The sequence below is a fragment of the Oncorhynchus masou genome, chromosome 8 (assembly GCF_036934945.1).
Source record: "Oncorhynchus masou masou isolate Uvic2021 chromosome 8, UVic_Omas_1.1, whole genome shotgun sequence".
Classification (NCBI taxonomy): Eukaryota; Metazoa; Chordata; class Actinopteri; order Salmoniformes; family Salmonidae; genus Oncorhynchus; species Oncorhynchus masou.
This window is the reverse complement of record NC_088219.1, coordinates 42,027,058-42,040,323: the sequence shown is the minus strand read 5'-3', so window position 1 is coordinate 42,040,323 and position 13,266 is coordinate 42,027,058. Positions and strand designations below refer to the sequence as shown.

Below are 13,266 nucleotides of genomic sequence, written 5' to 3'. Positions count from 1 at the left end.
AAGGAACACAGTTTAAGTAATACTGTCTCGGTGTAAGGTACTGTCTGCAGAGTCAAGTGAACAACGTTTAAATGATCATGACTGAACACTGGCAGCGTCTTCAACACTCCTAGTCCTTTTCCTTGGAGGCCATGTCAGGTCACAATTGTAGCAGGGCCACCGTGGCTTTCCTGCTATTGTTTGCGTGTTTTGTCTTGAGCTGGAACTCCCAGATGCTCAGATAAGGATCAGAGATGAAGGCGCCGGAGGAGATGGCTGCCGTTCTACGGTCCCCTAACCAATTGAGCTGTTGTGCGTGTTTTTTAGCGTGTCGTTTGTAACTTATTTTGTACATAGTGTTTCTGCCACGGTCTCTTATGACCGAAAATAGCTTTTGGATATCAGAACAGTGAGTACTCACCTCATACTGGACATAGATTTTGTCTTTAACGAGTCGGACACAAGGGATTTACTTCAAACACAGGACAAGGCCCAGATCCCCATCATTCTCATGAAGAAGAGACGGAGATATAGGGGTCGTAGGTCGGGGTGCCTTGTATGAATCAGACAGCGAGTGGGTAACCCGTCTATACCATCAGTCCTATTAGCCAGCATGCAGTCATTGCATATTAATCTGGATGAGCTCCGATCGAGACTATCCTACCAACAGGACATTAAAAACTGTACTACTGCATCTTATGTTTCACGAGTCGTGGCTGAATGACGACACGGATAACATACAGCTGGCTGGGTTTTCCGTGCATCGGCAAGATAGAACAGTGGGGTGGTGGTCTGTGTCTATTTGTCAGCTGTAGCACAACATGTAATTTAGTCTCTAGGTTTTGCTCGCCTGAGGTAGAGTTTCTCATGATAAGCTGTAGACCACACTGTATACCGAGAGAGTTCATCTATATTTTCTCATAGCTGTCTAGTTACCACCACAAACTGTTTCTGGCATGAAGACCGCACTCAACAAGCTGTATAAGGCCATAAGAAGGAAAAAAATGCTCACCAAGGTGGCGCTCCTAGTGGCCGGAGACTTTAATGCAGGGAAACTTACATTTTTACCAGCATGTTAAATGTGCAAACTGAGGGACAAAAAACTCTCGACCACCTTTACTCCACACACAGAGATGCGGACAAAGCTCTCCCTCACCCTCCATTTGGTAAATCTGACCATAACTCTATCATCCCGATTCCTGCTTACAAGCTAAAACTGAAACAGGAAGTACCAGTGACTCTCTCAATACGGAAGTGGTCAGATGATACAGATGCTAAGCTACAGGACTGTTTTGCTAGGACAGACTGGAACATGTTCAGGGATTCTTTCGATGGCATTGATGAGTACACCACATCAGTCACTGGCTTCATCAATAAGTCCATCGATGATGGACTGTATGTCGCCCATACAGTACCCCAACCAGAAGTCATGGATTACAGGCAACATCCGCACTGAGCTAAAGGGTAGAGTTGATGCTTTCAAGGAGCAGGACTCTAACCCGGACGTGTATAATAAATCCCGCTATGCCCCCCGACGAACCATCAAACAAGCAAAGCGTCAATACAGGACTAAGATTGAATCCTTCTACACCAGCTCCGACACTCGTCGGATGTGGCAGGGCTTGCAAACTATTACGGACTACAAAGGGAAGCACAGCCATGAATTTCCCAGTGACACGAGCCTACCAGACGAGCTAAATGACTTCTATGTGCGCTTCAAGGCAAGCAACACTGAAGCATGCATGAGAACACCAGCTGTTCGGGACGACTGTGTGATCATGCTCTCCGTAGCCAATGTGAGAAGACCTGTAAACAGGTCAACATTCAGACTGATTATTCTGAGCATGCGCTGACCAACTGGCAAGTGGCATCACTGACATTTTCAACCTGTCCCTGACCAAGTCTGTAATATCAACATGTTTCAAGCAGACCACCATAGTCCCTGTGCCCAAGAACACCAAGGTAACATGCCTAAATGACTACCGACCCGTAGCACTCACGTCTATAGACATGAAGTGCTTTCAAAGGCTGGTCATTGCTCACATCAACACCATTATCCCAGAAACCCTAGACCCACTCCAATTTGCATACCGCCCAAACAGATCCACAGATGATGTAATCTCTGTTGCACTCCACACTGCCCTTTCCCATCTGGACAAAAGGATCACCTATGTGAGAATGCTATTCATTGACTACAGCTCAGCATTCAACACCATAGTGCCCTCAAAGCTCATCACTAAGCTAAGGATCCTGGGACTAAACACCTCCCTCGGCAACTGGATCCTGGACTTTCTGATGGGTCGCCCCCATGTGGTAAGGTTAGGTAACAACACATCTGCCACGCCGATCCTCAACACAGGAGCCCCTCAGGGGTGTGTGCTCAGTCCACACCTCTATACCCGACGGTGTCAGAGGAACTCTCCAAAGACTCCAGCCACCCTAGTCATCGACTTTTCTCTCTGCTATCGCACAGCAACCGGTACCGGAGCGCCAAGTCTCGGTCCAAAAGGTTTCTTAATCTAAGGATCTGCTCCTTTTTTTTCAATTTGACCTAAAATGACAAATCTAACTGCAAGGGTTTTCATGTTCCTGGCACCATTTGAAAGGAAACACTCTGGAGTTTGTGGAAATGTGAAAGGAATGTAGTAGAATATAACACAATAGATCTGGTAAAAGATAATACGAAGAAAAAACCAACCGTTCTTTTGTATTTTTTTTTTTGCACTGTCTTTGAAATGCAAGAGAAAGGCCATAATGTATTATTCCAGCCCAGGTGCAAATTAGATTTAGGCCACTAGATGACAGCAGTGTATGTGCAAAGTTTTAGTCTGATCCAATGAACCATTGTATTTATGTTCAAAATGTTGTATCAAGACTGCCCAAATGTGCCTAATTTGTTTATTAATAACTGTTCAAAATTGTGCACTTTCCTCAAACAATAGCATGGTATTATTTCACTGTAATAGCTACTGTAAATTGGACAGTACAGTTAGATTAACAAGAATTTAAGCTTTCTGCCCATATGGGTCCTGTGTGGCTCAGTCGGTAGAGCATGGCGCTTGCAACGCCAAGCGTCGTGGGTTCGATTCCCGCTGGGGCCACCCATATGTAAAAAAGTAGTGGCCCCAGCCGACTTGTAAGTCGCTTTGGACAAAAGCGTCTGCTAAATGGGATATATATATATATATATTATATACAGATACTCGAAGAAGTTAACAGCTTCTACCCCCAAGCCATAAGGCTCCTGAACAGCTAACTAAATGGCTTCTTGGACCACCCCCCTTCGATATTTACTATGCTGCTACTCTCTGTTATCTATGCATAGTCACTTTAACTCTACCTACATGTACATATTACCTCAACCCCCTCGACTGACTCTGTACCGGTACCCCGTTTTCTATTTTCATTTTTATTTTTGTTTATTTATTGTTTACTTCAGTTTATTTAGTTAATACTTTCTTAACACTTATTCTTTTCTTAACAGCATTGTTGGTTAAGGGCTTGTAAGTAAGCATTTCACTGTAAGGTACTCCTGTTGTATTTGGCACGTGACAAATAAAATGGTATTTGATTTGATATGGCGACATAAAGCCCAGTCCTGATAAGAGCGTAATTAGTTTGCAGTCAGTCAGCCATGGATGGTTCCTAGAACCTGTGCCAAACAGTCAAAGGCTGAATCCCAAATTTCACCCTATTCCCTATGTAGTGCACCGGTCTAAAGTAGTGCACTACATAGGGAATAGAGTGCCTTTTGGGATGCAGGCAGAGGATGCTACTGTGGAGGCAACATGGTGTACCACTGAACCAGTATTGCCTTACAGGGAGACAATAGGATGCAGTAAACTTTAATCACCCCAGGAAGTTAAGGCTGTTGCTTAAGTTGTTCTATTTTTAGCTTTTGTGTTGTGTTGGTATACAAGAAGCGATTCACTGTGTTTCTCGTTCACTCCAGTTCATAGAGATCCAGCCTCGTTTACAGCTTGTACAAATGCAGAACAGTGAGATCGCGCCAACTGTTGTCAATCAACCCTGAGCAAGGACGGCACTGTAGAAATACACTATATCGCCCTCTGTTGTCTAGGTGTCACACTGTACCACAAGAAAAGTGATGGTGGTCAAGATCTATAAGAACGACGTGGACCAGGACAGCATCGTGCGAGAGATCAGTCTACTGCAGAAGCTCTCACACCCCAACATTGTCCGGTCGGTCCCTGTCCAACATGACAAATGCCTGTTTTTAGAGGAAGATGTGTAGTTGTTGCAAAAACAGCTTGACATTGTGATACTAATGCTAACCATTATTATCATCTGTTTTCTGATTCTTCCTAGGTATCTTGGAATCTGCCTGCGGGAGGATAAGCTGTATCCAATCCTGGAGGTAAGATTGTCAGTATGTTTGCGATCGTGTTGATGATCACAGATAGCAGATGTGTTTTCCTCTCAGTACATGTGTGCATCTCACCATAGTAGCAGTGTTGGAAGGAAAGAGACTGGTAGTAGAGGTAGTAGAGGTAGAGCCTGTGTAAAACTCCTAGAAACACGACCTATATGGTATATCACATAGAAACATGTAAAAGGATCTCAACGGCACATTCCATCCTCTGTATTTTGTGCACCTGGCAGTAGTCAGTAGTTGTTTGTATATGTATAACGCTTGGATATAGGATATCTATGGGTCTTACGCAGCCTCTCTCTGTGCTGTCAGTATGTGAGTGGGGGATGTCTGGAGGACCTCTTGGCCCAGGAGGACGTGTCTCTGTGTTGGAGGGAGAAGGTGGATCTGGCATGTGACATCAGCAGAGGCATGACCTACCTGCACTACAAGAACATCTACCACAGAGACCTCAACTCCAAGGTACACACACACACACAGAAACACCACGGTCGGGCTCGGGTCACGTCTGGACAGATAACTACAGTGGTGCCAGAGCCAAGTACCTTACCAATGCAATCTGGGCTCCAAAATAATTAAAAAAGCACGTCACTTTCATGTGACGTCATTTTTTCCCCATGTCTCAGTTGGAAGTTGCCTGAAGGTATCAAGGACAAGTAAATTAAATGTTTCTGATTATATCTTGATCTGTCAGTCAGATAACTGGGGTCCGCCGACTATTTCCTCAAGCACGTAGCCGTGGAGTCGCCTTAGAATGGATGTCTATCTGCCCCCCGCCCCCTTCACAAACCCTCCCGATAGGGACCTGACCTAATGCCGATTTGACCTCCAGCAGCCTTTCACTGTTTCACTGTATACAGCGCACACGCAAGGCACCAGGGTCTATGTTCTTCACTGGCAGCTTTAGTTCCACTGGACAACTATGTGAAAGGATAAGAACAAGCCTTTCTCAGATGGAAACTATTTCTACTTCATTATAGGGATGCTGCCAGACAGGCCCAACTCCTGCACATGCACATTATACCGTTAGTCAGTCAGTCAGTAAGCCTTGTCCAGACCTGACCTAATGCCGATTTGACCTCCAGCCCCCTTAGACATCCATTCTATCTGCCCCCCCCCCTACACAAACCCTCCCGATAGGGACCTGACCTAATGCCGATTTGACCTCCAGCCCCCTTAGACATCCATTCTATCTGCCCCCCCCTACACAAACCCTCCCGATAGGGACCTGACCTAATGCCGATTTGACCTCCAGCCCCCTTAGACATCCATTCTATCTGCCCCCCCCTACACAAACTCTCCCGATAGGGACCTGACCTAATGCCGATTTGACCTCCAGCCCCCTTAGACATCCATTCTATCTGCCCCCCCCTACACAAACCCTCCTGATAGGGACTTGACCTAATTCCGATTTGACCTCCAGCCGCCTTAGACATCCATTCTATCTGCCCCCCCCCTGCACAAACCCTCCTGATAGGGACCTGACCTAATGCCGATTTGATCTCCAGCCCCCTTAGACATCCATTCTATCTGCCCCCCCTACACAAACCCTCTCGATAGGGACCTGACCTAATGCCGATTTGATCTCCAGCCGCCTTAGACATCCATTCTATCTGTCCCCCCCCCTACCCAAACCCTCCTGATAGGGACCTGACCTAATGCCGATTTGATCTCCAGCCGCCTTAGACATCCATTCTATCTGCCCCCCCCTACACAAACCCTCCCGATAGGGACCTGACCTAATGCCGATTTGACCTCCAGCCGCCTTAGACATCCATTCTATCTGCCCCCCTACACAAACCCTCCCGATAGGGACCTGACCTAATGCCGATTTGACCTCCAGCCGCCTTAGACATCCATTCTATCTGTCCCCCCTACACAAACCCTCCCGATAGGGACCTGACCTAATGCCGATTTGACCTCCAGCCGCCTTAGACATCCATTCTATCTGTCCCCCCCCTACACAAACCCTCCCGATAGGGACCTGACCTAATGCCGATTTGACCTCCAGCCGCCTTAGACATCCATTCTATCTGCCCCCCTACACAAACCCTCTCGATAGGGACCTGACCTAATGCCGATTTGACCTCCAGCCGCCTTAGACAACCATTCTATCTGTCCCCCCCTACACAAACCCTCCCGATAGGGACCTGACCTAATGCCGATTTGACCTCCAGCCCCCTTAGACATCCATTCTATCTGCCCCCCTACACAAACCCTCCCGATAGGGACCTGACCTAATGCCGATTTGACCTCCAGCCGCCTTAGACATCCATTCTATCTGTCCCCCCTACACAAACCCTCCCGATAGGGACCTGACCTAATGCCGATTTGATCTCCAGCCGCCTTAGACATCCATTCTATCTGCCCCCCCCCCCCTACACAAACCCTCCCGATAGGGACCTGACCTAATGCCGATTTGACCTCCAGCCGCCTTAGACATCCATTCTATCTGCCCCCCTACACAAACCCTCCCGATAGGGACCTGACCTAATGCCGATTTGACCTCCAGCCGCCTTAGACATCCATTCTATCTGTCCCCCCCCTACACAAACCCTCCCGATAGGGACCTGACCTAATGCCGATTTGACCTCCAGCCGCCTTAGACATCCATTCTATCTGTCCCCCCTACACAAACCCTCCCGATAGGGACCTGACCTAATGCCATTTGACCTCCAGCCGCCTTAGACATCCATTCTATCTGTCCCCCCCCTACACAAACCCTCCCGATAGGGACCTGACCTAATGCCGATTTGACCTCCAGCCGCCTTAGACATCCATTCTATCTGTCCCCCCTACACAAACCCTCCCGATAGGGACCTGACCTAATGCCGATTTGACCTCCAGCCGCCTTAGACATCCATTCTATCTGTCCCCCCCCTACACAAACCCTCCTGATAGGGACCTGACCTAATGCCGATTTGACCTCCAGCCGCCTTAGACATCCATTCTATCTGTCCCCCCCCCCTACACAAACCCTCCCGATAGGGACCTGACCTAATGCCGATTTGACCTCCAGCCGCCTTAGACATCCATTCTATCTGCCCCCCCCTACACAAACCCTCCCGATAGGGACCTGACCTAATGCCGATTTGACCTCCAGCCGCCTTAGACATCCATTCTATCTGTCCCCCCCCCCCCTACACAAACCCTCCCGATAGGGACCTGACCTAATGCCGATTTGACCTCCAGCCGCCTTAGACAACCATTCTATCTGCCCCCCCTACACAAACCCTCCCGATAGGGACCTGACCTAATGCCGATTTGACCTCCAGCAGCCTTTCACTGTTTCACTGTATACAGAGCACACGCCAGGCTCCAGGGTCTACGTTCTTCACTGGCAGCTTTAGTTCCACTGGACAACTATGTGAAAGGATAAGAACAAGCCTTTCTCAGATGGAAACTATTTCTACTTCATTATAGGGATGCTGCCAGACAGGCCCAACTCCTGCACATGCACATTATACCGTTAGTCAGTCAGTCAGTAAGCCTTGTCCAGGCCAAAACAGCCCAAAGGGCAGGAGCCTGTCTCCTGTTTCTGTAGCGTGAGGCACCATGAGGCACAAGTACACCCCCTGGACAGGACTCTAGTTTATAGTGCCAGTAAGAAGGGCTGGGTGTAATTCCATCTCCGAGATAACCCTGTATGTGAACGGGTTGAAAGGCGGGTTGTTTATATACAAAGCACGCACACACACTCCCTTTCTCATTATTTGTCCACCACAGTGGTAAAACACATCAGTGATGAGATAACGACGGGCTGTTTGGTTGTGATCCTCCCATTGCTGTGTCACTCCAGGCCCACGGTGTGTCAGGAAACGCCCTGCATTGCTCTAACTAGGACCAGCCAAGTCACCAGCATCAGGGACAGAGGTTATGGAGATCTCTATCCTCTGTTTTATATAACACAGACACGGATCATCTCTGTCTAGCCACTGACCCATAGGTCTACATACGGATACAGTCTAAATCACTGTCACAGACGTATTGGTTGAACGTTACTGTTCCGCTCTGTCATCACTAGTATCGGGACAACAAAATGGCCACCTTGGTCACATCTCATTAATTCACTGTTCAGAGAGGATGGCTGGTGAAGGGACTTTCAGACCGGATTATGAGGCAGCCTGCTAAACCAGCTGGTTTCATATGGCCACTGTTTAATGCAGGAGCCATATGCAGATCAGTAATCTTAAGTGTGTTTTGACAGTTGTATCCAATGTTATGACTGTGTTCTATTCTCTGTCCCTGTGCCTCTTTGTACATTTGAGAATCTTGTGGTTTGACCTCCAGTACAGTGATAATTCATACCTGTCAGCACTCAACACTGAATAAAGAGATGTTTCCTATCATGTAGAGACACACACACACACTTTCTATGGAATTAGGTTGCTACCTCCAGGCTCAAATGCAAAGAGACGTTTATTGAATGGATGATGTTTATGTTGCCTTGTTGTGTGGATGTAGAAGTGTCACACTGACCTCTTGTGGTCAAGATGTTGCACTGCGGTGTGACTACTGTATGACTTACAATGATTGTGTTTCTCGTGAACACCGGCTCTATGAATATCTACGGTACGTTTCAAGCTGCAACTTTTTGGGCGACCCGAGAAAATTCACGTAGAAATGTGAGTTATAGATCTGTCATTCTCATTGGAAGCAGTGTGCTCTATTTTTATGCTTCCCGTTTTTGTGTCTCTTTTTTACTTTCGGTTCTGTACACCAGGTTAATTCTAGAGAATGATTCTCTACACTATACTTGCATATTTTGTCACATACTGTATGTATATATATATATATTTAAACTGTTGTCTGAACATTTGTGTGTTCAGAACTGTCTGATCCGGGAGACGTATCGGGGCAGGGAGGCGGTGGTGACAGACTTTGGTCTGGCCAGAGAGGTGATGATGGAACTGCCAGTCAACGACCCCGAGAGGAAGATGTCTCTGGTGGGATCTGCCTTCTGGATGGCCCCCGAGATGCTCCGAGGGGAACCCTACGACCGCAAGGTTGGTAGCCTACACACACTCTCTGCATCCCAGTTTAGTACACTGCTTTTTACTGTCTATTTAACCTTCATTTAACACATGTAGTAATAATGGAAGTAGGACTTGAGTAAACAAGATAACTGCTTTTTCTCCAGGTGGACGTATTCTCTTTTGGGATCATGCTGTGTGAGATTCTAGGCCGGATCCCAGCAGATCCTGAGATCCTTCCCAGAACACGGGTGAACACAAAACACACAAATACACTGGCGCACAACCACACACACTTCCTTAACCCTTAAACACAACCTGTACCCTAACATGAACACAAAACACACGAATACACTGGCGCACAACCACACACACTTCCTTAACCCTTAAACACAACCTGTACCCTAACATGAACACAAAACACACGAATACACTGGCGCACAACCACACACACTTCCTTAACCCTTAAACACAACCTGTACCCTAACATGAACACAAAAACCTAACCCTAACCCTAGTTCGAAAACCCTAAAACGAACCTTAAGCCTAATTCTAACATTCACTCGAACCTTAACCCCCCCAGAAGTAGCATTTGACATTGTGGGGACCAACAAAATGTCCCCAGTTGGTCAAATGTTGGTTTGTTAACTCTTCCTGTGGTCCCCACAAGTATAGTTGAACACATCCACACACACATCCACAAGTCTAGTGACTTGATAGCACCATTAGTGACAGTGACATTGTCCCTGTCTGTCGAAACCGGGAGTAGAGAGAGACTTTAATGTGCTCGTTGAGGTTTCACTTAAATGTGTTATGTTTTGTGACATTTGTCATTGGAAGTGGGAGGACCGCAAGGTGTTAGTCACAGTACTTGTTCTGCAAATTCGGCAGAATATCAAACGTGGGGTGAACAGTAGCCCACAGCAATAGTTGTGGTCTCATAACTTACCTTGTTTGCCATGACATTGGTTATCTGATCTAGCTCTCTAACCTGTAACTACTTAGTGATAATCTATGGCCCCATACACACACATGTTGTACAAATGGTGTACAATGCATTCGACATCGTGTTGGTTCTCTCTGCAGGACTATGGTCTAGACATGGAGGCCTTCAGTAAGATGGTGCAGGGCTGTCCACGACACATCCTGGAGCTGTCAGCCAACTGCTGTCTGGTCAGTGTGGACTGGAGGGGAGGGGAGGGGACCGACCAATTATTTAGGTGTCCCTTTTAAAGTGATTTAAGTTTGAGCCAATATCCGCAGCTTTTATCATGAAGGCGATCTCCGTGATCGTCTGGAAAATTCCATTTAAAAGGCGCACCGTCTGTGTTTCTGTGCGTAGCGCTAGAATGCACTTTGACAGCATCTGAACATGGTAATTAGAATCCACCTCAATGACAAGAGTGTGAGAAAGACTGCAGAAGCTAACGCTTGTTGTCTTGTGGCTCAGATGGATGCGTTTCGGAGACCCTCCTTCTCAGAGCTGCTGGACGAGTTGGAGGACATCGCTGAGAGCCTGGAACCCCCCGACTCAGACCTGACCACGGGGTGAGGGTGTGGGGTGGACCCCCAAACCCCTCCAGGATCATGTGGACTGCAGCAGGCAGCTACTCCAAAGTCTTATACAACAGAGACACGGTATACTTCAGGACCGCTTTACAGTAACACATGCAGGGCTCCCAGTGCAGCTCTCCCTGCTGACTCTGTGTGACTCTCTGAAACAGAACCGGATGACCCCCCCCGGCTCTTAAATTGTATGATATTATTGTATTTTCCACTTGAAGTTAAGGATGTAGAAGCCTTTGATTGTAAAGAGTGCATGAGGATTTGTCCACTCTCTCTTCTCTTTCAAAGCTGCCTCCTATCATCATAGGCTCCTCCTCTCCTATCATCATAGGCTCCTCCTCTCTTTCATCAGCCACGTGGCGACGCACGCAAAATGAAATTCCTCTCTCTGTCCAACTAGTCATCTGAATGATGTCATTTGGCAGTGAGGGAATGGCCGCTGGTGGACTGCAGCAGGGGAGCTAACAGGAGTTACGATTACACTGAGTCAGGATGACTTTGCACTAGAACTGACTGTTACAGTATGTGGCTGAAGTCAATAGGATGGCTGAATTGGGCCATTGTGTGGGTGAGGACCAAGCTACACTCTTTCTTTCGCTCATCCTTTCTCGTTTGTGATGTCACATATTTTCTGTTGTTGACGAACAGAGTTGGCAGGTGTTAGGTAAGGGTTGGTGTCCCGTGGTGTTCAGTACCGGGGTTAAGTAGGCAGAGGAAAGAGGACTATCCCTCCCTCTCAGGATGTGAATGAGATAATACTAAACTCAATGAAACACCAACCTCAGCAAGACTTTAACTGCAGTTGTGTATCAGTTTATATGAAATGCCTTTATGTCTTGTCTTGTACAATAACGATTTTGCTTCACCCTTTTCGTGGGGATACATTTTGTTTTCCACATCAAATCCATACAATACTCTGTTTATATTTTGTGATTTTAGTTGCTATGGGAAATTGGGATCTTGCTTACTTGTCACAAATTTGAAGCATTGTAATAAAATGCATGAATTGACTTGTGTGTATTTAATTGAACTGGACTTTCCATGGATGAAAAAAGATTTACACAATTTTGCTCATTAGCCTCATCAGCTTAAGGTCTTTAGTTGGTGTCTGGCTAAAACCAATCTGTTGAATAATTCAAAACAATATGTGGTTATTCACTCAGAAAATGGGCTTGGAGATCATTCTGCAATTCTCATATTTCCTTTTTCTTTTACTGCAACAGGGGAAACTAAAGGTGATTCTCCTGTTGCTTACTCCAGAGGATTGATCCAGTGCCTTCGGAAAGTAGTCAGACCCCTTGACTTTTTCCACATTTGATGACATTACAGCCGTATTCTAAAATGAATTAAATAAATATTTCTGCATCAATCTACACATAATACCCCATAATGACATCACAATACCCCATAATGACATCACAATACCCCATAATGACATCACAATACCCCATAATGATAAAGCGGAAACAGGTTTTTAGAAATGTTATTGCCTTATTTACATCTCTGCAGCTCTCCACCAATCAGGCCTTTATGGTAGAGTGGCCAGACATAAACCACTCCTCAGTAAAAGGCACATGACAGCCCACTTGGAGTTTGCCAAATTGCACCTAAAGACTCTCAGACCATGAGAAAAAAGATTCTCTGGACTGATGAAACCAAGATTGAACTCTTTGGCCTGAATGCCAAGCGTCACATCTGGAGGAAACCTGGCATCATGCTGTGGGCATTTCTTTCAGTGGCAGGGACTAGGAGACTAGTCAGGAGAGAGGCAAAGATGAACGGAGCAATGGTTCACCTTCCAACAGGACAACGACCCTAAGCACGCAGCCAAGAAAACGCAGGAGTGGCTTCGGAACAAGTCTGAATGTCCTTGAGTGGCCCAGCCAGAGCCTGGACTTGAACCTGATCAAACATCTCTGGAGAGACCTGAATATAATTGTGCAGCAACGCTCCCCATCCAACCTGACAGAGCTTGAGAGGATCTGCAGAGAATGCGAGAAACTCACCAAATACAGGTGTGCCAAGCTTGTAGCTTCATACCCTAGAAGACTCCAGGCTGTAATCGCTGCCAAAGGTGCTTCAACAAAGTACAAAAGTTGTTTTATCATGAGATAACCTCTATGGGGTGGCAGGGTAGCCTAGTGGTTAGAGCGTTGGACTAATAACCGGAAGGTTGCAAGTTCAAACCCCTGAGCTGACAAGGTACAAATCTGTCGTTCTGCCCCTGAACAGGCAGTTAACCCACTGTTCCTAGGCTGTAATTGAAAATAAGAATTTGTTCTTAACTGACTTGCCTAGTCAAATGAAGAGGAGTGGATAGATTGACGGTATGGCTAAAGCAGCAGAGCCAATGGT

At 46.6% G+C, this 13,266-nt stretch overlaps 1 protein-coding gene across 6 annotated transcripts in view; it reads left to right on the top strand.

Annotated features, from left to right (window-relative positions):
- Positions 1–11,921, top strand: part of LOC135544679 (dual specificity testis-specific protein kinase 2-like) — a 32,193-nt gene extending 20,272 nt beyond the window's left edge. For 4 of the 6 annotated variants that reach the window (XM_064972479.1, XM_064972475.1, XM_064972477.1 and 1 more), the window contains 7 exons: positions 4,061–4,182; positions 4,309–4,357; positions 4,685–4,834; positions 9,202–9,378; positions 9,513–9,596; positions 10,432–10,565; positions 10,796–11,921. In XM_064972479.1, coding sequence (XP_064828551.1) covers positions 4,061–4,182; positions 4,309–4,357; positions 4,685–4,834; positions 9,202–9,378; positions 9,513–9,596; positions 10,432–10,565; positions 10,796–10,886 — 807 coding nt within the window. In that variant the 3' untranslated portion in view covers positions 10,887–11,921. The remainder of the gene's footprint in view (positions 1–4,060; positions 4,183–4,308; positions 4,358–4,684; positions 4,835–9,201; positions 9,379–9,512; positions 9,597–10,431; positions 10,566–10,795) is intronic. The other 2 variants (XM_064972476.1, XM_064972480.1) reach the window with 2 other exon arrangements.
- The last annotated feature ends 1,345 nt before the right edge of the window (positions 11,922–13,266 follow it).